Here is a 27,901-nt window from a genome sequence, read left to right on the forward strand (position 1 = left end):
GGATGGCCATTTTTCATATACATATATATATATTTCACTTTCAACAGAACACATAACTTAAAAATTGTAAAAAATAGTGTTTACATGTTATTTTGTATGTATTTTAGTTATTAATCTTTTAGAAGCACTCAATATTTGATGTAATCATAGAGAAAATGCTTTTGATGAAGGAAATCCACTTGATTACTTTACACCTCTTGAGTTTGGTTGTATATAAAAGCAAGAACACACTCTTTTTTGTTTACCAAGAAGGTTTTAAAGTAGATGATTTACATTTTTATACCTACTTTAAGCTCTCCTAAAAAAATTACTAGAGAACACTAGTTAGATATTTGGGAGTTATATATTAACTTTTTCCACATCCCTAGAAGTCAAATGGCATCATATTGTAAGAGAGTTAACTTCTTCCCAAACATCCAACTTGTTCCTAAAACACCTTAACAATCCTACACGTGACTTTCAGAGACAGAGCAAGCACATATTTTTCTGTTAAAGTCAGTCATTTTTTAATAACCCATATTTAACACAGATATAATCTGTATTCAAGAACTGTCATTCTGAACACTCAAAGGGAAATATCTGACCCTAAATCGTGCTATGATGTTGACTTTTTTTTTTAAAAAGCCTACTAGAAACATGTGATACATAAAATATAAATACATTTTAGACAAACATTAAATTCAATTACAAAATTGTGGCACGAGAAATACATCTAAAATTTTAGAGCTGAAAATTTCATTTTATTCAGTAACATCAACAAAATACCAAAATCATCTGCCTTTTTATAATTTTGTTCCAAGACTCAGGACATGATGACGCTAAAAAGATAAGCAATATGCAGAACAATACATGCATTGTGAGACCATTTAAATACAGATTTACGTTTGTCTATTGGTATACGAACATGTCGTGAAACAATAAAGAAACACAAGGAAAAGACAAACACCAAATTTCAGATGGTATTTACCTCTGGGAGAGAGGGCAAGAAGAGAAAGTGATAGGGGAGGTGTCCACTGGAGGCTTCAATTATATTGCTCTAAACTGGGTGGTAAGCTTGTGGATTTTTTAATATACATTTTATAAGATGTTATGAAACTAAGATGTTTCATAAAAAAGAACCACCCGTGTGACTGCGTGTGTATACACACCCACACACCCTCACTTTTCATGTCGTTCATAAATTTTGTTGTTAGAGTTACAGAAATTTGAAAGCTCTGAATTTTATTCCTGTACTTCTTGCATGGCATTTTGAAACACCTCTAAAGATCACCTTCTGGGAAGGAGCATTTCAAGTACCTGCAGGAATAAACGTGACTCTTGCGGATGCTGCGTCTGAAGAAGCCCTTGCACCCATCACAGCTGGAGGCGCCATAGTGCTTTCCTGTCGCTCTGTCCCCACATATAGCACATAGACAGTTGACACCATTATCTGTGGTATTCATACTTGTTGTCTCTGGGACAGAACTATCTGTTAAAGAAAGAAAAAGAGGTAGAGTGCAAGTTAGTACTGAGTATTTCTTACATAAATTGGCCTACTAATTATTCATGGGAGTGAAATAGTCTCTTCCTCAGCTTCTTGGAAGCTCCACACCAGTGCTCTCCTTTTATCCACTGGCTGTTTCTGCCACTCTCCATTCCAAACTCCCCACTCATATTTTGGAGGATTAAAATTTGGTATACCACAGGGCTCAGTCCCTCAACTATACCCTTTCCCTAGGGAAGCTCATCCAGTCCCATGACATTAAATATCATCTGTATGATGAAAAATCCCCACATTTTATTTCTAGGCCCGATGTCTCCCACGGGTATCAGTCTGAAATGCCCAAATACCTACTGAACAACTTCACTTTGGAGTTTAATAAGAATTGCAAATTAATGTATCAAAAATAGAACTCTGATTTTTTTTTTTTTTTCCTCCTAGAACTTGTTCTTCCTTCAGTCTTCCTTAGTCAGTCAATGGTACCATCTAGTACCTAAGGCCAATAATCTGGGAGTCTTTACTGAATTCTCGCCTTCGTTGCTCATATCCAATCCATGAGTCATATTTAAAATACATATCGAATCCACAACTTTTCAGCCTTTTACCATGGCCACCCTTATCCAATTGAACATAATCTTTTCCCTGGATTATTGCAATAGCTTCCTATCTAATTTCTTGAATACTTCCACCCTGGTTCCCCTACTGTTTATCATCAGAAAGCCCGCGATGTGCTCTTGGCATAAGAAATTCACGTCACATTAGCCTTCAGCATCCAACCCTTAGATACAAAATAAAGCCTACACATATTCCCATGGCCTATAGAGCCCAGAGTGAAAAGGTTCCCTTCTCACCTCTATGATCCCATTATCTGGCACTACTTTTCATCCTGTTCACTAGTCTCCAGTAATGTGGCCTCTTTTTTTTTTTTTTCTCCTTGAAGTCTGTTCCCATCTCAGAGCCTTTACACTTGCTATCCCTTCTGCCTGGAAGGAAAGCTCTTCCTCAAGAATTTCTATGAGCTGGCTATCCAGTTTCTGCTCACATCTCACATTTTCTGTGAAACACTCTGTAAACACACATCTAAAAGAGCCATCTCTCCTTTGCCCTTCAAGTAGAACCTAGTACCTTGCTTATATTTTAAACTAACCACTTCATTTTCTAAAATTATATTATGCTTCAGTCTGTTCATTTATTACCCATCTTTCCCCATAGAATAAAAACTTCATGATGTCAGAGGATTTATCTGTCTTAGTCACCCCTCTGCCTTCCAGCTCTTAGAACTATGCCTTACATAAAGTGAGAACTAATTGTTTCGAAGAAAGACGCTTCAAAAAATCCACAGATATTTTTACTTAAATATTTCTTAAATTAGTTAATATTGTTTACTACATCTTTACAAATCTCTATGTACTCAAAAGATGTTAAATAATAAGAATATATTATACACTTTAATTAATAATAAATTATATAATAATGTAAATATAATAATTCATTATTATATTTCCAATATAAAAAAGATAAAATCAAAGACTGTTATGTCCCAATTACATTCTGTGACAATATATGTATTCTATTTACTAATACTTCTGAGTTGACAAATATTGTCATATATAACTTCATAAAGTTACAAAAATCTTCAGTGAGAATATGCTTAAGGGTAATCATGTGACATTTTAGAATTTAAATGTTAGTAATTTTTCTTTTGATAACATAAACAAAATAGATATTAGAAATATGGCAGAATTGTTAAAGATTGACTGTGTTCTGGATGATTATATGGAAACAAAAAAATATTCAACTCTTACATCCAGTTTAATGTCATACTTGCATATTATTAACAAGAATTTACATATTATTACAAGAAAACAAGTTAGACAACACTTTGGAAATAGCCATATAAGTCAGTTGTTTTAGTAAATATTTATGGTAAATCTGTCCCTACTATTTAGTAATCTATAGCCTTTAAAAAATTCATGAGTCTATTGAGGTAAATACTTTATTAAATACCTTAGTCAAGTCTAAACATAAGGATTAAAAATAGTGACTTCCTAATAGATGCACTGTCAATTGATTTTAACTCCTTTGTGCTAAAATTTCAGAATTCATCTTCTGAAAATTTTTAGAAATCTTCCCACTAATAAATTATTGTTATTTATTGTAAATATTACAGCTATAGCAGTCATTGAAATTGTACAGCATATTAGAACGTTAAGATATCCTGAGTACAAGATACATTCTCAGTCCTGAGCTAAACACACACACACACACACACACACACACACACACACACAGAATTTTCCTAAGCATATATAATTAGCAGATTTTAGGAGTTCTAACAATTATAACTGATATCTTGGACAAAATTTTTACATGAAAAAATATGTAAATTCAAAGTCAGTAGTAAACTGTATTCTATAAAGACATGAGCCCTAAACAAGTCATGTCTTATTTAAAGTTAAAATGTTACAGTAGATAAATACCAAGAGCTTTGTGAGGCTAAACATTAGCTTGTCAAGTGCAGTTATAATATAAACCCTTATTTCTTTTCATATTTGTGTCCAATGCAAAAACTTGATAGCAATTTTAAATACAGTTTCTCAGCAGCAGCAATTGAGAACTGGAATAATGAAAGGAGAAGGCGACCAGTAAAACTCTCCAGTGTTCTAAGGACAATTTTCCATATGTCATTTTAAATGTTGCAGAGAAAATATACTTTACAGCCAACCTGCCAATATTACTCATTACTGTGATTTACAGTAAATAAAATAACTGCTGAAAGTACTCTTTCTATCTAACTGGCCCATGACAGAATTCCGAGGTTACTTTATTATGCATAGCTCAGCTTTTTCTATCTCAAACATAAGATAGCCATAGCATTCTTAATTTAAATTTTGTGATGAAGCACAAAAGCCTCAGATCCGTGGCCTTAAAAAACAAGCCCTGAATTCTCCAGCAATAAAACACACAGAACCACCACCTGGGAAGCTCAGTTTTCCTGCTCTCATTATACTTACTTTTCTTTTTATCTACAAGCAGATGAGAACTCACCATTTGAATTATACAGAATCTGCATAGTTTCAAACTCCAAAGTTGTATAAGTTGGGTCCAAAACTTCACTGTAATTTGCCATCTCCATGTCCAGTATTGGTTCCGATACCCTCATCATTGATTTAGATACACACATACAAGTGGCACCACAGGCCCAGAGCGTGTGATGGCTGTTGGGCTTTCAATCTGTGAGGGATAATCCAAAGTTAACTGTAACTGAGTGACTTATGTGCTGCAGTGGGAGGAGCTGTAAAACTGTAAACTCCTTCAGCAGGCCATATTCTGCTTACTTCTTTTTCTTTTATGGTGTACGAAAGCAATTCATTGTGATAATGCTGGAATGCTTCATGAAATCACCTTATCTGAAGTGCTTAGTGGACTAACTTGATTTCCTAAATGGATTTCCAGTAGACAATAAATGATGTCATTAAGAGGATTAAAAATAGAAAAGAGAATACCTCTGATTTTGAACTGTCATTATAGCATCATTTCTCCCATTTAAGTGGCTGAAATCTCATGCCCCATGTTCTAAAAAAATGAGAATTACCTTACTGTTATAAATTGGGTAAGTCAAGACTGTAAGTTAACACTTAACATAAGCACTTAATAATTTCAAGTTTCTTTACCCATACAATAAAGCTAACTTTCTGTTGAGGAAAAACAAATTTGTAATTTGAAATGACAGGGATTTATGATATATTCCAGTAGAAGCCTGGGCATAGCCCTAATATGGCCTGAAACACATTCTCTTTAGTTATCAATCTATGAGTTGGTGTCCCTTGCATGTTTGTAAATGTTCCAAGGGCAGAACCAGTACAGTTGCTAGTATCTTGTAGGCATTCGATAAGTAATTGTTAGACAACCATGGTGAGATGCTGGGAAGCTTGCCATGGCATGCAGCCTGAGAGCCCTTAAAAACTGCTTCAGGGAGGCCCCTTGGAAAAGATGTGCAGGAGGCTGAATACCAGTGTGCAATGAAGACAGGGTAGGAAAGAAAGCTAAACCCTCATTCTCCATAGTGGAGAGTCAATGGATAACATGAAAACTGAAAGTACAAGAAACAGCATGTCACTTAAAGTCATGGGGTAATAGTGGGGGGTGGGGGGGGGAAAGAAAAAAGAAGAAGGCTAAAAGAAGTGCCTCTGAGAACGATGTCCATTTACCTTTTTTGTTTGTTTTTTGTTTTGTAGAATTCTTGGGAGAAACTTTGTAGAATTATTTGATTCTTAAATCTACGTGCTTCTATAACTTTAATAAAAACAACAAAAAAGGCAAAAATAATAATAAATAAATGTTACATGAATACGGTTTCATTTCTTTTTACTTCTGATGTCAGTTACATTCTAGACATTAAACTGAACATGTGTAGATTAACACATTCCCATCATCAAATTTCTCATACATAACATCTATAAAGCACACTGTATCTTTTATGTGTATGTGTGACAAGAAGCATTTAGAGTATGGGGAAATTTAGAAGATAATATTCAAAGATTATATTTTATTTCTGAGAATACGTTTATTGATTTTATCTTCCAAGAAAGAATTCCAGCCACATTTACATTATAAAGTCAGAATTTCATTTTCCACATTTGTTAACGATTACTGCAAAGTAATATTTCTTATTCAATTTCTTAACACCATAAACTTTGTGACTACTGTATCTTGGAAATTATTATATTTTTCATCAGGGAAGACTGGCCTCTTAAACTCAAAACCATGTGAAGAAAATAGCAGAGAGCCATTTTAGCAGCCAGAGTCACTAAATCAAACAGTGAACACTGGAATAGTCCTCTTGCCTTCATATTCTGTAGGATTCTTAATTGTGAGGATAATATTTGGGGGATAAATTTTAGGGACCGATTTTGTTTAGAAGGTTAACTGTAGTAGTTGTTTTTGAAGGGCACAACATGAAAATCCTGTGGTTTTCATTTACATGAAGTGGTTCTCATTTGTGGTGAGGTAGCACAGACCTGTTGTGTTTCCCGTGTGAACACAAAGAGTGCATTGTGCATTGCCCACAGTCTTTCACATGCACGTAGTGACTAACTGATGCTGAGGCATGTCACCAATGGGAGTGTACCAACAGAAGGAAAAGAAGCAAAGAAAAAGGTAGAGAACCATTCATTTATAAGACTGCAAAACACTTAAGAGAAATGTGATAAAAAGAGAAATGTGGATATAGATCAGGAGAACAATGCTGTCATAGTTTTATTGGTCTACCCCATCCTGTGTCCATGGGTGGCATCACCATGGATCAGGGCACTGCACTCAAAAGTGGAAGGAGCTTTCAATTCATCTCAGCACAGATCCTCAAGTAGCCACTAGCAATTACAGCTGGTTTTCAAGATGAAACACATTTCTCATCCACATTATTGTAAATTATTTTCTTCATTTTATCAAGTAAAAACTTGAGACTTTCCAGAAGATATAGAGGATCAAAATAGCAGGCATATCTCTTCAATGGGAGCAGTCTGTCTTCCTAATGATCTTCAGATGTGGAAACTCCCACAGAATTCAGTCAGCCTCACTCTAGTGAAGGAAAGATTCTCTTTGTTTGTTTGTTTGTTTGTTTTTTTAATCTTCTAAGACATTACAAAGCAGAGTAGAAGTCCTCTTTTCTTAAATTCTAGAATTGGTAATTTACTGAACTAGTTAAGCAAACAAAATAATTGAAACAAAGAGTCATAAAATTGGTATATCTATACTTAATATGTATAATTGTTACTGTTTTGTTGGATAACCAAGACCTTTCATTTGAGTAAGAATCCAAATAAGTGGATTCTTTCTTTTTAAATTGGGATTGGGATTCTTTCTTTTTAAATTGAAGTATATATAGAATATATATACATATATTCTTTTTCAGATTCTTTTCCATTATAGGTTATTGTAAGATATTGACCATAATTCCCTGTGCTATACAGTAGAACCTTGTTACTTACCTATGTTGTATAAAGTAGTGTGTACCTGTTAATCCCAAGCTCTTAATTTATTCCTTCCCACCCCACCCTGCTTTCCCCTTTGGTAACCATAAATTTGTTTTCTATGTCTGTGAGTTTGTTTCTGTTTTGTAAATAAGTTCACTTTTATCATTTTTTAAGATTCCATATGTAAGTGGTATCATATGATGTTTGTCTTTGTCTGGCTTACTTCACTTAGTATGATAATCTCTAGGTCCATCCATGTTGCTGCAAATGGCGTTATTTCATTCTTTGTTATGGCTGAGTAATATTCCATTGTATATATGTACCACATCTTTTTTATCCATTCATCTGTCGATGGACACTTAGTTTTCTTCCATGTCTTGGCTATTGTAAATAGTGCTGCTATGAACATTAGGGTGCATGTATCTTTTTGAATTAGAGTTTTCTCTGGATATATGCCCACGAGTGGGATTGCTGGATCACATGGTAACTATTTTTAGTTTTTTAAGGGACTTCCATACCGTTCTCCATAGTGGCTGCACCAATTTACATTTGGGATTCTTTATTATTATTATTTTTTTATAAATTCCATACACTACCTTTGATTTCTTATATTTTTTTAAGTGGAGAAAAAAGTCAAAGGTATCTGTAAAGCAGCCGGAATACAGAAGCCTTCTAGAATTTTATACTTTTTGAAATTTATTTTAATCAACTTGTTTTTATTCACTTCCAAAGTATTTTCCTTGGTTTTTATAGGGAAAATTTTTTCTTTTAACACTCATATTTCATTAGGTTATGCAATATTTAACTAAATTATAGAGTAAAATAACAAGAATAAATGGCATTAACATGCTAGGTAAAAAATACAAGTGACCCTTGATAACTATATAGAGCTGATGAGATGGTCAGAGGACACTGTGGCACTATTAACAATAGCCAAGGTGGAAACAATACAAATGTCCATTAATGGATGAATGGATTAAAAAAAATGTGGTATATAATGGAAAACTATTCAGCTTTAAAAAGGAATGAACATAGTAGTGATACATACTACAACATGGATGAACCTTAAAAACATTATGATAGGGGCTTCCCTGGTGGTGCAGTGGTTGAGAATCTGCCTGCCAATGCAGGGGCCACAGGTTCGAGCCCTGGTCAGGGAAGATCCCACATGCCACGGAGCAACTAGGCACGTGAGCCACAATTACTGAGCCTGCGCGTCTGGAGCCTGTGTTCCGCAACAAGAGAGGCCGCGATAGTGAGAGGCCCGCGCACCGCGATGAAGAGTGGCCCCCACTTGCCGCAACTAGAGAAAGCCCTCGCACAGAAACAAAGACCCAACACAGCCATAAATAAATAAAATAAATAAATAAATAAAAAATTAAAAAAACAAAAACAAAAACAAAACAAAAAACATTATGATAAATAAAATAAGCCCATCACAGAAATACAAATACAGCAAGATTCCACTAATATGAGAAATCTAAAATAGTCATCCTTATAGATTCAAAGAGAGGAATGGTGGTTGCCAGGGGCCAGGGGGAGGGAGAAAGGGGAAGTTACTAATTAAAAGGTTTAAAATTTTAGTGAAGCAAGATGAATAAGTTCTAAAGATCTGCCATACAACATTGTACCAGCCAACAATAATGTATAACACAACTTAAAAATTTATTAAAAAGGCAGCACTTATGTTAGATGTTTTTAGCACAATAAAATCAAAAGATTTATGATGAAGAACTGAACTACAGTATGGGAAAATGATCAACCTTATTAGTATCAGAGAAATGTAAAACAAAACAATGTTGTTAAAAAAAAAAAAAAAGATGCCTTCTACTTAAGGAAAGTAGCCTACCCTGGAAACTAATTCTTATCTTCTACAAAGGAAGTTGAGAACCTGAGTCAATGCAGGGAGCTGGCTAAGTAGAGATTAGATTTTTCTCTTGAATTTATTTTAACATGAGATAACTTGTTTTTTAAAATTAACTTGTACTCCTCCATACGGCAAATCCCTCCTCTCTACTTTTAACATTAGGCTTCATTCAGAATATTTTTATTTGCTTAAAGAGGAGTAAGGAAGGACAATGAGGAGGATGAGAAAGAAAGGAAATAAAGACATAACAGAAAAAGGAAATGTCACAGAGAAATAATTTTAGTCATGGTTACTTTGGATTTTTAATAATGCATCATAATCAAGCAAGCATCACACTCTTTAGTGTTTTGTGTTTTCCCTTTCAATAGTGATTGTGACATTTTCATAACTTAGTAACTGATTTTTGGAAACATGTCACTTGGCACAACTGAACAAAAGAAAATTATACCATTTAATTGTACAGTATAAAATGTAGATGTGTAAAACAGTTATGGTATTTGTTTATATATTTTCATATTAAAATTCAGTTATTTCCAGTAAAGGGACAGATGAAGAGTTCAGGGAGCTTTTCATAATTGCTTCATCAGGTACTTCTTATGTATAAATTCATTAAGGCTACATTTGATTAAAAGCTTAAGTAGCGGGCTTCCCTCATGGCGCAGTGGTTGCGAATCTGCCTGCCAATGCAGGGAACACGGGTTCGAGCCCTGGTCTGGGAAGATCCCACATGCCGCGGAGCAACTAGGCCCCTGAGCCACAATTACTGAGCCTGCGCATCTGGAGCCTGTTCTCCGCAACAAGAGAGGCCGCAATAGTGAGAGGCCCGCGCACCGCGATGAAGAGTGGCCCCCACTTGCCGCAACTGGAGAAAGCCCTCGCACAGAAACGAAGACCCAACACAGCCATAATTAATTAATTAATTAATTAATTTAAAAAAAAAGCTTAAGCAGTTATAAGAAAAAAATGTATTAATTTTATGCCTAGGTGATATAGAAATGATTTTCCTTAAATAAATGGGACTTATGTTATTAAACCCTATATTCAACATAATAAACTTATGAGTAATTTTAAATTTACTTCTTAATGTTTAACTGGGAGAATCATCAAATATTCATGCTAATTCCTAACACAGTAATTTGTAATAATTAACATACATTTTCTAAAATAGAGATATATAAACAATCTACATTCAAAAATATAAATATACATCGTAAACTATGATCTACTGAAAGGTCTTTAAACAGAGGTCACTTTGCAGTATCTGTTCTGTATGCTGAACAAAATGTTATTGTTTTTTAGTGTGATCTCATGGTTTGTAGGCTAAGATATACCTTCTTACTCCTAGTCAGGTCATCTACCTCAGAAAGAAAGACAACATTATTTGTAGAGAAAAGGTCAGTTTTAAATAGCACAACTAATGTTCTTGAAAAATGTTAAAGCAATGGTTCCTTAAACTGGCATGTGAAATATATTTAAATTTCTTTAGAGCAACATAACAAGAGATGAAAACAACATAGGATTTAAAGAAGACAACAGCTCAGTTCACTATTGACTGACTGTTCAAGATAATAGCAAAAACATTGCTATCTTATCTGTAAGACTATTAAACCTGTTAAATAGTTCTATACTTTAATTAAATCATTCTTTCAGAGCATGATTTAAAACAGAAAACAAGCTAGTAAAAATCAATGTTATTTTCATAAAAGAATTTTCATGAAAATAATTTGGAATATTAACATTAAAACATTTTAAAGTTTTAGTTAATAAAATTTGTTCTGTAAATGTATTCCTTTGAGATTACTTTTCATTACCAAAAGTACCAAAAGTACTATACTAATTCCAAAAGTAGTTTCTTTTGTTTCTATGTTCCACTTTTTCAAGTATGAAGATTACACAAATGTGATCACTAAAAGTTTGATGAAGACGAATAGCAATCCAAATCAACCCAGTATATGTATGTTTTTTCTTAACATTTTTATTGGAGCATAATTGCTTTACAATGGTGTGTTAGTTTCTGCTTTATAACAAAGTGAATCAGTTATACATATACATATATCCCCATATCTCTTCCCTCTTGCGTCTCCCTCCCTCCCACCCTTCCTATCCCACCCTTCTAGCTGGTCACAAAGCACCGAGCCGATCTCCCTGTGCTATGAGGCTGCTTCCCACTAGCTATCTATTTTACATTTGGTAGAGTATATATGTCCATGCCACTCTCTCACTTTGTCCCAGTTTACCCTTCCCCCTCCCCATGTCCTCAAGTCCATTCTCTAGTAGGTCTGTGTCTTTATTCCCATCTTGCCCCTAGGTTCTTCATGACCTTTTTTTTTTTTTTTTTGATTCCATATATATGTGTTAGCATACGGTATTTGCTTTTCTCTTTCTGACTTACTTCACTCTGTATGACAGACTCTAGGTCCATCTACCTCACTACAAATAACTCAGTTTCGTTTCCTTTTATGGCTGAGTAATATTCCATTGTACATATGTGCCACATCCTTATCCATTCATCAGTTGATGGACACTTAGGTTGCTTCCACGTCCTGGCTATTGTAAATAGAGCTGCAATGAACACGGTGGTACATGACTCTTTTTGAATTATGGTTTTCTCAGGACATATGCCCAGTAGTGGGATTGCTGGGTCGTATGGTAGTTCTATTTTTAGTTTTTTAAGGAACCTCCATACTGTTCTCCATGGTGGCTGTATCAATTTACATTCCCACCAACAGTGTATGAGGGTTCCCTTTTCTCCACATCCTCGCCAGCATTTATTGTTTGTAGATTTTTTTGATGATGGCCATTCTGACTGGTGTGAGATGATATCTCATTGTAGTTTTGATTTGCATTTCTCTAATGATTAATGATGTTGAGCATTCTTTCATGTGTTTGTTGGCAATCTCTATATCTTCTTTCGAGAAATGTCTATTTAGGTCTTCTGCCCATTTTTGGATTGGGTTGTTTGTTTTTTTGATATTGAGCTGCACGAGCTGCTTATAAATTTTGGAGATTAATCCTTTGTCAGTTGCTTCATTTGCAAATATTTTCTCCCATTCTGAGGGTGGTCTTTACATCTTGTTTATGGTTTCCTTTGCTGTGCAAAAGCTTTGAAGTTTCATTAGGTCCCATTTGTTTATTTTTGTTTTTATTTCCATTTCTCTAGGAGATGGGTCAAAAAGGATCTTGCTATGAGTTATGTCATAGAGTGTTCTGCCTATGTTTTCCTCTAAGAGTTTGATGGTGTCTGGCCTTACATTTAGGTCTTTAATCCATTTTGAGTTTATTTTTGTGTATGGTGCTAGGGAGTGTTCTAATTTCATTCTTTTACTTGTAGCTGTCCAGTTTTCCCAGCACCACTTATTGAAGAGGCTGTCTTTTCTCCACTGTATATTCCTGCCTCCTTTATCAAAGATAAGGTGACCATAAGTGCATGGGTTTATCTCTGCAACCCAGTATATTTTTCGGTGTAAATTGGAAACCAGTAAGAGGAGAACTCCACCCAATAAAATGGATTATTAATTCAAAGCAAAGCCACCTTTCATTTCTCAAAAAAAAAAAAAAAGAGTCAATTAAAAAAATCATTATTTTCCTTGCTGCCACTGTCTTAATCATCAGCCCTTTTTCGAAATAGAAATCTTGTCTCTTATCCTTTCTACTTTCGATGAGGGAAAACAAACATATTTAAAAATTAAAACAAATCAAAATAGGCATTTTAATCTTCAAAGTAAGTTCCTATCACTGACATGCAAAGAAAGAAGTCTGAAATTGGATCTAATGATGGGATTCTATTTTCAAAGTGCTTCATAGATTCTTTCTTAAAGCACGGATTATATATCATTCTTAGATAAACAAAAACAATTTTTCCTTGTCTTTTTTTCCTTCTTCAATCTAGCTGATGATCATGCAATGACCAGCAAAACCACAAAACTCATTAGGTTATTTAAACTAAAGTCATTACCAACATTAAAAAATATATAGTATTATTTTTATTGAAATATATTCATTTTAGAACTGGTGGAAAAAAATTAAAATTAAACTGCATGTTCATAAATTTTACTTACAAAGTTTTCTAATTCCTTTGAAATAATTATAATTATTCCATAGCTTATTGCTCAGTTCATATTGTTTTTCAATTCATGACTATACCCCAAGGAAACAATTTTAAATCCTTATTTTAGATCCACCTTTTATCTGATCAATGCAAACAACTCACATAACTAATAAAAAATGCCTAATAAATAAATTGGACAGAGATACACAGCATCTTGTGAAATACCTGAATTAGTTTAGAAATGTTACTATTTTTAATAATATTTATGGTTTATTTCAGCTATTTCTTTCTTTCTATATGCTCATTAAAACATCAGATTGTTATTTAAAACTAGTTATACAATAAATGTAAAACCTCGAAATAAAGAAGAGTGAAAATGGTATCATAATTAAATCAGTTACTGTTAAGATAGACAAAAGGAGGACTGCCAGCTGAGACCTAAATGTAACCAAGAAAACACTCTGAGTAAAAGCTTAGAGGTGATATGAGAAATCTTCATATATTAAACCTACCTTCAAGGTCAGTTGCCTCGTGATTCAAAACAGACTCTCCTTTCCAGAAGATAAGGAGCTGATTAGTACTAAATTATTAACTGGAATATAGATTATACTGGTAAGGAAAATAAAAAAAGTCTGGATATAAGCAACATGTTAGGATTCGACAGTCACTGTTTCTGCATTTGCTTTTTACAATCAGTATTATCATTGTTGCCACTGCAAACTCAGCAAAGTTAGTCAGAATATTTAAGATTGTTGTGGCACTCTGATACCAAAGATGCTGCATTATGCAAAATGAAGGGAAGAAAGTTATCAGTTTGAGCCAGTACCTATCTCAAATACGTTCTAAAGAGGTATAATGTTTAATAAAAATAGCAGCAGTTCTACTATGCTGAGTGCACTGACTTGAACATTTTGAATAAATGTATTATAATGACCATAAACTTTTGCATCTGGGAGCCCAATGCATACATACATACACACATATATATATATATATATACACATATACATACATAAGAGTTACTGTTTCATTTTAAAAATGTGGTAATAGATTATACACACAGTCATGTCATCAAGGACAGCTCAACATTCCTCCTTAAGGCTTTCTTACGTACACAGGGAGAACAACATAATTGTTGTTCTCCCTGTGTATGTAATAATGTGATAACTCATTTATTTTATTATTATTTTATTTATTTGGCTGCGTTGGGTCTTCATTGCTGCGCGCGGGCTTTCTCTAGCTGCGGCGAGCGGGGGCTACTCTTCCTTGCGGTGCACTGGCTTCTCATTGTGGTGGCTTCTCTTGTTGCGGAGCACGGGCTCTAGGTGCACGGGCTTTAGTAGTTGCAGCACGTGGCTCAGTTGTTGCGGCACGCGGGTCCTAGAGCGCAGGCTCAGTAGTTGTGGCGCACGGGCTTAGTTGCTCTGCAGCACGTGCGATCTTCCCAGACCAGGGCTCGAACCCGTGTCCCCTGCATTGGCAGGTGGATTCTTAACCACTGTGCCACCAGGGAAGTCTCTGTGATAATTGATTTAGATAAAACTAATTAAGATTTGCATCTCCATTTAATATAGTTAGGTATTTGGTTAACTCAACTGAAATGTTAAATATTTCACCACCATTTATGTAAATTTCTTTTTGAAAAACGCAATATTGGTTGGTTTTTTGAAAATACCATAATGAAGTATATCTTTTGGATTAAAAATATAGATGATTAAAATGATATTAATAGCAAATATTAATTTAATTTGAGCCAAATGTCACAGGTAAGGTCATGGCTTTTGTCAATGTGCTAAGTTTCAAAATTAAAGTATCAGAAGCTATCACCACTCTCAAGTAAGCAATTTGGAATTGCTTCATGTGCAACATACATTAGGCCAGTGATTCACAAATTCTGCTGCACATTAGAATCATCTGGGGAACTTTTAAAGATCCCAAGGCCCAAGTTGCATCAGATACCAATTACATTAGAATGTCTGTGGTGGCAGTCAGGTATCAGTGTTTTTAAAAATCTTTAGGAGATTCCAAAGTGCTGAAAATCAGGAAACCATTGCTTTAAGCTGTTAAGTTCTAGGAAGGCAAAGATTTTATATTTTCTATTTATTATTATGTCTTTAGGGCCTAGAATAGTGTCTTCCACGTGGTAAACACTCCACAGATACTTATTGAATGTGTGAATAAAATATATATGCAAATAATTAACTTTGACAGAGTATAGCATTAATATTGAGCACAGAAGTAAATTTTGTATGTCAAGTACTTTTCCAGTGACTGAGTATTTCTACATGAACAAACAGAGAAATTTCCTGCCCTCATGAAACTTACAATAAAATAATAATAATCATTTATATCTCTATAAAGAGGTGGATAATTGAACCATTGTGTTTCCATTGGAGTCACAAAGCTGAATTGAGAAATTCAATGTCTTATACATTTAGACCTTGAAACAGCAAACTTACTGGTCTGTAGGTAGAGAGAAAGAGGTGTAAACCCTCCTTACTCTCTGATTCCTCAATGCCTGCTTTAATTCACATTGTTCTTTATTTTCAGGTATTTCGGTAGGAAGTTGCTGCAAACACTGTGTTAACAAATATGGAACTTTTGCTCCTAGGGGAAATACAGGGTTACATTCCTGTGAGCTTCTGGTCACAACATTTTCATCAACAGATCAATTCATAAACTTGTTTTACGTGGGTTTCTGTTTAAAGACCCCTTATTTAATATCTATATTGTTGATTCATTACCATTGAACTCATTGTCAACAACATGATAACTCATGCCTGAATGAAGCTTATCTAACACATGTAGTTTCTCTGTAAGGCACATCATAGCCTTCAGCAATTAGGAACACTAGACAGTACTACCTTTGGGGTCATTTTAAACAGAAAAATCACCAACAAAAAGCACAAAAATGAGGGAAACATGGCACTAAATATATTGTGAAAAGAAAACTTGTCCACAGAACAGAGCTGAAACAAAAAGACAGTGTTGTCTTATTTGACCTCAACTGGGAACGCCATCATCTAGCAGCTCAAACTTTTCATTACTCGGCACTGCAAAAGTGTTTCAAGCATTGATTTTGGGGTTAGAAATAAATTTTAGCAAGTAGTCAAATTCACAAACATGGAATCTGCAAATAATGAGGATCCACTGTATATACATATATGCATTATTACTGAGGTTTTCGATATGCAACAAACAGAAAGTTATTCATTGGCTGTATAACGTTAATTTTATTTTGAGGCAAAATAAGAACTTTTGGAGAATTACAAAGTCCTTTGTAGTCTATTTTTTAAATTCCTGTATCAACCTGTTAAGGCACTACCAACCTTTAAAAAAGTTATGTGAATATATTTTTGTGCCTAATATTTGTTTTAAATGTATAGAAAAACATTGATATATATTAATAAGTCCATTCCTTTTAAGTCTGTCCATTTTTGTTGACCTAGCCTCTAAATGTTTACCTTTATTTTTTGTTACAGGAAACTAAACAATAACTTTTCAGTTCCAGGGCCCTAAAAGTAAAAACTCTATTTCCAAATCTTTTATTAAAAAACAAAACAAAACCAAAAAACCCTTCAGCTGGTAATTTCACTGTGATTTTAGGTTATGATAGTAAATGAAATGCTTGTTCAGCCAAGCACTGTCACATTCACATTAATTAGGGCAATTTAATTTTTCAGTGATAAATATGCATTATAACAGATAGCATGTTTTTCTAACTGTTCTCCTTTCAGTTATAGAAAAAAGAAAAGAAAAGAAAAGGAAAAAAAAAGAAAAGGAAAAAAAAAGAAAAGAAAAGAATGACAACTTAGGTCGGAAACATGAACCTCTGGAAAAGTTTAGGTAAGCCATGAATATGCAGAATTTAAATAAATTCAATATGTATTTGTATCAAAATGAAAAAATATTATGTTTTACCTAAGTGTTAAGAGCTTATCAGAATAATTTTATAGTATTACTACTATTTCTAAAATGAAATGAGTAAAAATTAATACCAAGTAGAAAAAAAACAATATGGTAAAAATGTATGGTAGCCAATCTATTTTTCATGGAAATGAAGCTTATACAATTTTGAGGCCTCTTGAAGAGGAACAAATTACTAGAAACACATTGCCCTAACCAGGACCTTAGAAGAGGCTCAGACAACTGATGGGTCTTGAAATTTGTTTCATTAGCTTCACTTGAAATCTACCTCTGACTTACCAAATACAGTAACTGGTTTTATTTAAAATTATATAATCCTGATTTCATCTTTACCTGTGTGGCACCCCCCTTTTTTCCTCTTCCTCATCCTTCTCATGTTCATTCTTTAGCTTGCTGCTATTTTCTTTTCCTTTGGAATCTCATGCATTTAAAATTACTATCACTATTTAGAAATATGAATCCAAATTTTTATTGCAATGATTACTCCATTGCAAAATATAATTTTATATCCCCAATTTTTGATTAATCCTTTTCTCTCTGGAATGCATTTTTGTCACATACAGTAAAACTTTGCTGCAATAATGTAAGTAGGGACCAAAAATATACAGAATTATTTGTTTCTGATTAGTTATAATCAAACTAAGTGTTAATGAAATGTCTTGGTAATCTTTTTTTTACTAAATTTCATACTCTCTTCTTTATTATGGACTTTAGAAAGATTTTTAAAAACTCATTAAATCTCTTCACCCTAAAATATTTGCAATAGTTCACTAGTTACATCCACATGCTTACATTCTACTGTATACCAGCTTCCTGGTACATTCAACATACTCAAACGGAGAAGACTCACATAGATACTCTCCACTTCTTCATTTATTGTTCATTGTTATAGTCCAAAATATTGGAACGATTAGTTTATTATACATCTAGCAGGGAGGTCAATGTGTTTAGATGAATGAGGAAAGAAGAAAATGAAATAAAGGATTAAAATTTTTTCTACATAAAGACCTCATTGCAGCAGTGGGGGCTACTTAGAGAGCTTATGTGATAATGATAGAGATATAATGTTCAAATGCCTTGATTCTAGAAGTTGAATTAGCATCTAGGAAAAGCATGAAGGAGAAGAAATTCATTATCCTGGGGCTTCAAGGACTATACCTTTGTGTTATCTACAGAGAGCTGAGATTCAAAACAAGCCTTTCTGGTTCCAAAGGCTTTGCTTCTTCTCTTGTGCCCTCTATTTGGGGGTATGCTTCAATTCACTTTGTCAAGATACTGAAAGACAAGTAACCAAATTCTAGTGAAAGTATTTCCATTATATAGGCATGACATAATTCCAGCTTTATATTAATTTGTATGAAATATCACTTCACCAAAATTTAAGTGGCATATTAAGAAAATCATCAAGCTATAGCAGTGGTTCTCAGTGAAGGGTAATTTCCCCTCAGGGTGGAAATTTGCAAATGTCTGGAGACCTTTTCGGTTGCGACAACTTAGAGACAGCAGTGATGCTGATATACAGTGAGTACAGGCCAGGATTGCTGCCAACATCTTACAATAACAGAGTGATTGCTCACAGCAAAGAATTATCTATGTCAAATGTTAATAATGCTCAGGTTGAGAAAACCTGACCTATGTATGGTAGACCTATGTCATGTGTCCTCATTTAAAATTCAACATATTTTAAATGAGAATCAATTGTGAAAATATGTTCATGCTTTTTCAAAATTGTAAGGCTCAACTGTGATAACATGCTTCAGCCTTTTGGATATTATAAAGAAATGTTTAATCTCTATTTATTTACTTAAACCTTTATTTATTGAAATGTTATTATAAAATAAATGTTCTTACAAATATATTGTGATATAATCTAAGCTACATAGACACAAGCTCTTATATACTTCATCATAACCCCAGTATCTCCACAGTCAAGTAGTATTATGCACATTAAAAAAAGTTTGTTTAATTAATGAACTAATATACTAGCATAACAATTGCAATTCCTAGGCAGAATCTTCTACCCAGGTTTAAAATGAAATGAGTAAAAATGAATACCAAGTAGAAAAAAACTATATGGTAAAACTGTATGGTAATCAATCTACTTTTCATGGAAATGAAGCTTATAAGATATAGCATTTTTTTAAAAAAGAGTTCATTTTAATAACTCCAAAGTTAATTTTAATAACTATAAAACTTAAGAAATATTTGTTATTTCAACAGCTTTAAAATTTGATCTGATCATTACCAAATAGTTATTCTTTTGGACTTGAGTATGCTTTACTGTTAGTTCTTATGCTATTTTCCATTGAAAGTTATCCATATATAAAATATTTTATTTATATTACATCCTGCTTGAGATAATACTTTAAGAGTTAGATAACAGTAAATGTAAATGAAGAAAACTCAGCATTCTTTACATTTAACATTCCATATGTTAGTACTTCACTCCGGTTCCAAATTATTTATACAACAATTTACCTAAGATACTATCAAAATATTTTTTAAATTACAATCTGTTTATTAAAAAGACTCACTTTATGTTATTTGTAAAAGTCAGCTACTTTTATAGGAAAATAAATTCTGTTAGGCAGAAAAATAAACAAGAAAAGCTATTTGGCAGACAAAATAAGCAAAAAGACACAGTAGAAGAGGAAAAAGGAACACAAATTTAAAGCACTAAGTGAAAGTAAAGTCATCATTTAAAAATTTACTAAGACTTAAAAACTTCTGCTATTATATTTGCGTGAATTCCATTAGAGGAATAGATAGTCCTGAAATCATAATGGTGGAAGAAGAAGTTTCTTACAAATTTGACTATGACTATTTCTTATATAACTAGTACTATTGAGCTCTTTATATATTCCAGGCACTCTGCTGTTTATTACCCTATTTACTATCCTATTATACTATTTATTTATATCTATCTATTACAAATATTTAATACTATTTATCATACTACCATTATAATCTTTATTATACTATTACTAGATTATTATATTATTGTACTACTTACTGTATCTTTACATATACTATTTGTTATTTATTTTATTATACTATTTACTAAGTCTTTAAACTATCCAAACAACTATAAAATGTAGGTACTATTACTTTTCATGTTTCACAAAAAAGGAGACCAGAGACATTAAATTATCTCATTGATTCATTTATTCAACAACAAAAAAATGGAAAGACACATTGATGTCTAAGGAGGAATAAAAAATAAGCCAATAGAGGAAGTAAAATGAAATCATAAAAGATGGCCAATTTAGCACAGAGAAGACAGGAAGAGACAAAAAAGACACAAAACATAAATGGAACAAATAGAAAACAACTAGAAAAATGGTAGATTTTAATACAGTTGTATCAATTATCACTTTAAATACAAATGGCCTAAACATACCAGCTATAATACAGAGATTGTCAGATTGAATAAGAAAGTAAAATACAACTATATGCTGTCTACAGGAAACCTACTTAAAATATAAAGACATAAATAGGTTAGAGGTTAAAAAAAAAGACAAATGGTATATTATGCAGTAACTAAGTAAAACAAAACTGTATTAATTTCAGACAAAGAGACTTCAGAACAAGGAATATTATCAGGGATAAAGAAGGCCTTTATATAACAATAAAAGGGTCATTCTTAAGAAGAGATAACAATCTTAAATATATATGCACTTAAAAATCTCCAAAATACGTAAGGCAAAATTCATAAATCTGAATAAAGCAATAGCCAAATCCACAACAGCACTCCTCTCTCCATAATTGGTTGAACAAAGGGCATCAACTTAATAAAACACAGATGACTTCAACAACACAATCAACAAACTCTACCTAATTGAATTTATTGAATACTCCATCCAACCGCAGTGGAAAACACATTCTCTTCAAGTGCACATGGAATATTCACCAAGATGGACAATATTCTGGATCACAAAATAAACTTTAACACATGTAGAGAGTAGAAATCACACAAAGTATGCTTTAGAAACATAACAGAATTAAACTAGAAATCAATAATAGAAAGATACCCAGAAAGAATCCTTTAATGTTGGAAATTAAACAACACCCCTAAATAACCCATAGGTCAAGGAAGAATTTATGAAAAAAAATTTTTTTTGAACTAAATGAAAATACAACATATCAAAACTGTGGGATGAAACTAAAGCAGAACTTAGAGGAAATTATATAATATTAAGTGCATATATTAGAAAAGAAGAAAAATTTAAAATCAGTAACCTAGGTCTCCATTTAGGTAGAAACTGAAACCCATAGAAAAAAGACCAAAGTCTAAACAAACAAAAGCAGTGAAATAAGAAATGTGCATGAAGTCATTCATTCAGCTAATAAGCTAATAGATTCAGGCGGTATGGCTCCAGAATCTATATGCTTAACTAGGACTGGAACACTGAAAAGACTAGTTAGGAAAGTAATATATAGTCATTGATAAGCATGAACTAAGATAAATAACTAAAGTAATAATCAGCAATAACATTTAAATTAAGGAGGAAGTGATTCTTAAAGAATTTTAAAGCCTTATGTTATTTAGATGACAGATGTAGATATTAATTTCAAGCTTAAGTAGAGTAAACAAATTAACATTTTTAATTTAGTAAGTAAAATAATATAAATATAATATTTAGTTTAAAGAAAGCAAAGGGTAAAAAAGTGGAGAAAAAATAGAAGAGAAAGTAACTGATCAAAAAGAAAGCAGAAATATCGCTTCTCGGCCTTTTGGCTAAGATCAAGTGTAAAAAGAAAGCAGAAATAATTTGGAAAAAAAGAATAAACAAATCACAAAATACAATGACATGTATTGATATATGTAATCATTATAAATGTCACAGTCATTTAGAGAAAATCCACAAGTTGATAAATTTTCTAAAACAAAACAATAGTAACAACATCTTGCTTTACTAATCATAGAAACACTAAATCATAGAAACACTAATCATAGAAACACTAATCATAGAAAATTTGAAAATGAAAGGATGAAAAAAATATACTAGGCCAACACAAACAAAAGAGAGGGCTATGCTAATATTAGATAAAAGGAACTTCAAGAAAAAAAGCATTATGAAGATGAAAGAGGACAGTATGTAATAGGAAAATGCTATAATTCAACAGGAAGATGTAAAATTTCTAAGTTTACATATAGTTAATGGCATAGACTTGAATATATAAGGCAAAAAGGAGCAAAAATAGATAAAAAGACAAATCAACGTTATTATTAAAATATTTTATGCATATCTTTTTGCAACTGATAGATGAAGCAGGAAAAATTTAACAAACTAATTGAAAGAACATACATATACAGAAGTTATCATCCAACAATTAAAAATATGTGTTCTTGTCAATCATTCATGAAGGTTTATAAAATCTGACCACAGAAAAAGTATCAAAATAAAAAAAAAATTAAATAGATCATATTCCCTGAAAAATATGTAATAAAATTAGATATCAGAGTCATAGAAATAATAAAAACCACACTTTCTTTTAGAAATTTAAAAAATTTTCTAAATAACTCAGGATTTGAGTTTGATATTATGAAGCAAAGTAGGGGGGAAAACCTACTTTGTATGAAACTAAACTATAGTCAGAGGACAATTTAGACTTTTGGTGTCCAATTTAATAAGTCAGAAAACAAGCAGCAGAAAAAAATATACAATAAATATGAAATAGTGAAAAGAAACATCAATTATTGAAATAAAGCAAAGGTTAAACAAAGGGGTTCTATGTCATCATTTGTTTTTTGAGTAGATAATAAGTTGTAAATAAACATCTGGCAAGTTTTATGAAGAAAAAAGAGAAAACACACAAAGAGTATTAGGAATTACAAAACCAACAAAGCAGTTATATCAAATATTTTAAAATAATATGTGAACATTATGAACAACTTGATGGCATTGATTAGAAAATCTAGATCATATGGGCATTTCCCTAGATAAATTTTACTTACTAAATTTGATCAGAAGAAATAGAAAATCTGAATGAAGTCATTACTATCTTAAAAATTATATTGATTTATTAAAATCTACCAATAACAAAATTTCAGGCCCAGCAAGTTTTATAAGCAAATTATATCAGACACTTACAAAGCACACAAACTCAATCTTTTATACACTATTTTAGAACATAAACCAAAAATCTCTACTAATACATTTTTAATTCTGAAATCAGGCAAGGACAGGTTAGAAGATAGAATTCTTAAATAAAAATTAGCAAATTAAATCCAGCAATGTATAAAAATATAATAAAATATGATCAAGTTGGATATATTGTAGGAATGTTTGGTTTAATATTTACAAATCTATTGATGTAATTCTAATTTAACTTAAAGATTAAATTAATAAAGATGCTAATGTAAAGTGGAGTCATTTGATAATATTCAATATCCATTCACAATAAAAACTCTCAGCAAATTACAAATACTAGTGAACTTTTAAAATAAAAAATCACATCAAACATTATTCTTAACAGTTACTGATTAAGATCATTGCTTTTAAACTCATGAAAGAGATGAGATGGCAACTATCATTGCTTTTATTCAATCTTGTACTAGAGGCCCTAACCAGAAGAGGAGTATAAGAAAAAATTCCATAAAAAATTCCAATCAACTTAATTATCCAAATAGAAAACCCAAAAGAATTTACAAGTACATTATTACTATTAATACAATCATTCAAAAAGTCTGCATATACAAGTATCAATTGTATATGCTATATTGGCAACAAACTGATAAAAAATACTGGGTTTTAAAAGAAAAAAAAAAAAAAAAAACTCCCGTGCACCAGAGGAACAAAAATGTTAATGTACTTAGAAATGATGAAGAACATTATAAAACTTTATTGAAACTCATTAACATCAACTTAAATAAATGGAGACATATACCATGTTCTTGGATATCAACACTGCTCAAGTTAATCTACAACTTTGACTCAACTTTTAACCCATAGCCAGTGGTGTTTTCATTGTATTTGAACAACTGATTGCATAATAGATGTAGAAGAGGAAAAAGCCCATGCAATCCCAGATAATTCTGAAGAAGAAGAGCAGAAAGGACTTCTCCAATTAGACATAAAGGCATACTTGCATATTATGAAGGGAGTGTGATATCATTACAGAGATCGTCAATATACAAGTAGAACAGAATAAAGCACTGAAAATTGAGATATATCTGGATGAGAAGTTGATATCTGAATGCCATTCTAGGCCAATGGGTAAATGATGGATTATTTAATAAATGATCCTAAGACAACTGATTATACCTATAGAAATCATACAGTCAAATCCTTAACACAAAATATACATAAAGTAGATAAATGATTTAAATATAAAAAGTAAATCTTTTAGAAAAAATAATAATAATATCAAATATATTTATTGTGTCAGTATAGGAAATGGAATCATAATAAAAGATTAAAAAAGCACAAACCGTAAAGAAAATACAAATACACCTGATTACATTAAATAAAAACCTTTTGATTTGTTTTTGTTTTATAATATCAAAAGATACCATAAGCAAAATGAAAAGATGAAGTGCTAACTGGATGAAACATTAAGCAGCAATGTAAAATGATGATTACAAGAAAATGTAAGAATACTGTGATAAAATTTTATTTTCAGAATTATTTTTAGTTGCATAGCCTTCAACTATATAAAACACACACACAAATACACACACATAGATAGATGATAGATCTGTAGGCAGATGAGAAAGAGGAAAAGAGAGAAACAGAGACACAGAAAGAGAGAGAGAGAGATTCATCGATGGGCCATATCTATAACTTTTATCTTGCCACCATTTCCAAATGAATCATGATAATGCCTGTCAATATATCAGTGTCCTATGATATCACCATATGATAGGCATTAGAATGTTCAGATTTCTCACCCTCACCCTCAATTGCTGAAGTCCTGTTAGTCTACCCAATCCTGACTTAATACTTCCACTTAACTTCAGGTCTCCTGTCAGTCAAATCGTAGATCCACAGCACCAGATGTGGGTCCCAGTGTGACTCCCAAACTTTTGCACTTTTTACCTCTTTCTCCTGTTGGTTCAGTCCTTGGCTCTTCACAGTGAAAATTTCCTCATTACACAGAACTCACTAGAACTGGGAATAAGACCCTAAAACGCTAGCTACAAATATCTCATTCTGCTTCTCTTGTGATGTCCTCTCAGCTGATTTACATGTTGAGTAGATTCCTGTATGTCTGCCACCATGGTACCTTGTAATCACTCTCTAATGAGACTTAATATACTCTTTATGAATTTTCTATTTGTGCATCTTCTCAATTGGACTTTTAGCCCTATAGTCACTTCTACTCAGTTCTCTTTGTGAGATTTTTGCTTTTTAGCTGTCAATTCTTACACTCATAAGTTTGGCAATCTCATCTTCTCTCATAATTGCAATTATGTATATACGAATAACTTCCATGTATGTGTATATATATATATATATATATATATATATATATATATATATATACACACACACACACATATAAACATCCAGAAATATGTGTAGATATAGAATAGGGTTAGGTATAGAGAAAGAGAGAGACAGATAGGGAGAAACAGAGATATTGCTAGGCTAACCCAGACCCACTCATCTACCACTATCTTTGTATCTCAAACTGAACATGTCCTAAATGGAAATTATCTCCTTCACAACCTTCCTACTACACTCCTGAGTCAAATCTACTCCTCCAGCACTCTCCTACTCTATATTGGCACCATCATCAGCCCAGAAGACCAACATCATCAGCCCAGAAGCACAACATAAAATCCTAAACTTTATTAAATTCTCCCTCTCTCCCATCTCCACAAGAATCAATTCCTGCCACATCGACTTCACTTTTACCCTTTTTCAAAATGAGTACTTTATTCTGTTTACCATGTTCAAATTAACTTTAGAATCATCTTGACAAGTTTTGCCCAAACTATAAATTAATTCAAAAGCTTCTGAATTATTAACATATGTTAGTTTTCTTACTTAGGAACCTGGTAATTCCATTTATTCCTTTTTATGTTTTCTTCAAATCACTTAATAAGCTTATAATTGTCTTAAACTTGACACATCTCCGCGTACAATTTTTTCCAAACACCATATATTTTTAAAAACACATAACTAAATTTTGATGGAATTAGTTAATACTTTTTGAGTCAGTTTTGTAATTTTATTATAAATAGCAGTTTTGTAAAATATATTCTTTGTAAAAAGAATAATGATGCTTATCATCACCATTTCTCTTGCACATTTAATTATAAAAGTCATGTAAGCTTAATTGAGAAAAAGCAAACTTTACAAAGTAAATAAATGACAATTTGAAAGTCAATTCTCCCTCTTTCCAGTGTCACTCCTCAGAGATAGGGATATAGAGATAGAGATTGTAATAAAATAGGTAGGAAGGTAAGTAGATAGGTTATATAAAAAATAGATAATTATCTATCTATAATTCCTATATATAATCTATATATAAATACACAAAATATGTTTCATAAATGCTCACACATATACATGTAAAATTTTCTATACACATAACCTTTTCAAATGGCTATAGAAATTTTCAGCCCAAATAAAATTGTAGTGTTCAACCATCAGGACATGAATATTATTCTACCTTTATACATGGAGATCGATCTCATTTTTAGTCACTGCATAAAAGGATTTTTTTTTTTTTTTTGTCAAAAGACATTTCAGTGGTTTCCACCTAGGTCACAAGAATTTGGAAGGGAAAAGTAATCCTTACAGAGTAACTTTTGGTTTTATATGGGAGAAGAAAAATGGAATTTAGGAGAAGCCAGGGCATAAACAGCATATTCAGAAAATATTTAGGAACTATAATTAAGTGGTAGTGAGCCAGTTCAATCATGAAATCTACAGCTTTGAATTACAAAGAAGGTCAAAGAGAATGATACTCTAGTAATCAAGATATACACTACCTTGTAGGAATTAAGGAATACGAGAATGAGGTTGTTTGTTAATTATTTTCTCTGATTAGGTTACCTATTTCTCCTCATGTGCATTTAAATATTAATCAGAGATTCACTTTAGCACAAGATTATTCAAAAGGATAAAATGAGGGAAGAGTTCAAGTATAAGATAAACAGCCATTTAAACGGAGATAAGAGTTACCTGCTTACTAAGCCTAGAATTTAATAATTACGAAAGCTGCTTGTAAATTTTATGATCGATTTCAGTTTTGCTATCTTATAAACTGAACTTCTATGTTAGTAAAATTAGTTTAGTGTTTGACTTTCAAACTCAAATTCTTATAAAAATCACTAAATCTTTTACTTTCAGACCTCTGTTACTTAAGTTTTAGGCTACACAGTTTCTAATACACTAGAAGATTGGTATGCAGTGGTAGAAAGAAAAGGTACAATTCTCTGTGATAAATGTCTGATCTTAAATTACTTACGTAATCGCTTTTAAAAGCACATCCAGGTTTTTAAAATGCAAAACTTTCAATTTTCATTAAGAGAGAAAAATCACGAAACTAACCAATTTTAAACGGGCAATTTTACCACCAAGGATCTTAAACTCTGGAGATGTCTTTCCTAATTAAAAAAATTAATTACAGGGCATGTGTTAGTTATT

The 27,901-nt window shown here is 32.3% G+C and overlaps 1 protein-coding gene across 3 annotated transcripts in view; it reads right to left on the bottom strand.

Moving 5' to 3' along the window:
* The window catches only part of HNF4G (hepatocyte nuclear factor 4 gamma), a 132,975-nt gene that overhangs the window by 20,642 nt on the left and 84,432 nt on the right, over nt 1–27,901 (bottom strand). For 2 of the 3 annotated variants that reach the window (XM_057531657.1, XM_057531658.1), the window contains exons 2-3: nt 4,529–4,714; nt 1,297–1,468 (exon numbers count right to left, since the gene is read on the bottom strand). In XM_057531657.1, coding sequence (XP_057387640.1) covers nt 1,297–1,468; nt 4,529–4,664 — 308 coding nt within the window. In that variant the 5' untranslated portion in view covers nt 4,665–4,714. The remainder of the gene's footprint in view (nt 1–1,296; nt 1,469–4,528; nt 4,715–27,901) is intronic. The other variant, XM_057531659.1, reaches the window with a different exon arrangement.

Source organism: Balaenoptera acutorostrata, chromosome 17, assembly GCF_949987535.1.
Source record: "Balaenoptera acutorostrata chromosome 17, mBalAcu1.1, whole genome shotgun sequence".
Classification (NCBI taxonomy): domain Eukaryota; kingdom Metazoa; phylum Chordata; class Mammalia; order Artiodactyla; family Balaenopteridae; genus Balaenoptera; species Balaenoptera acutorostrata.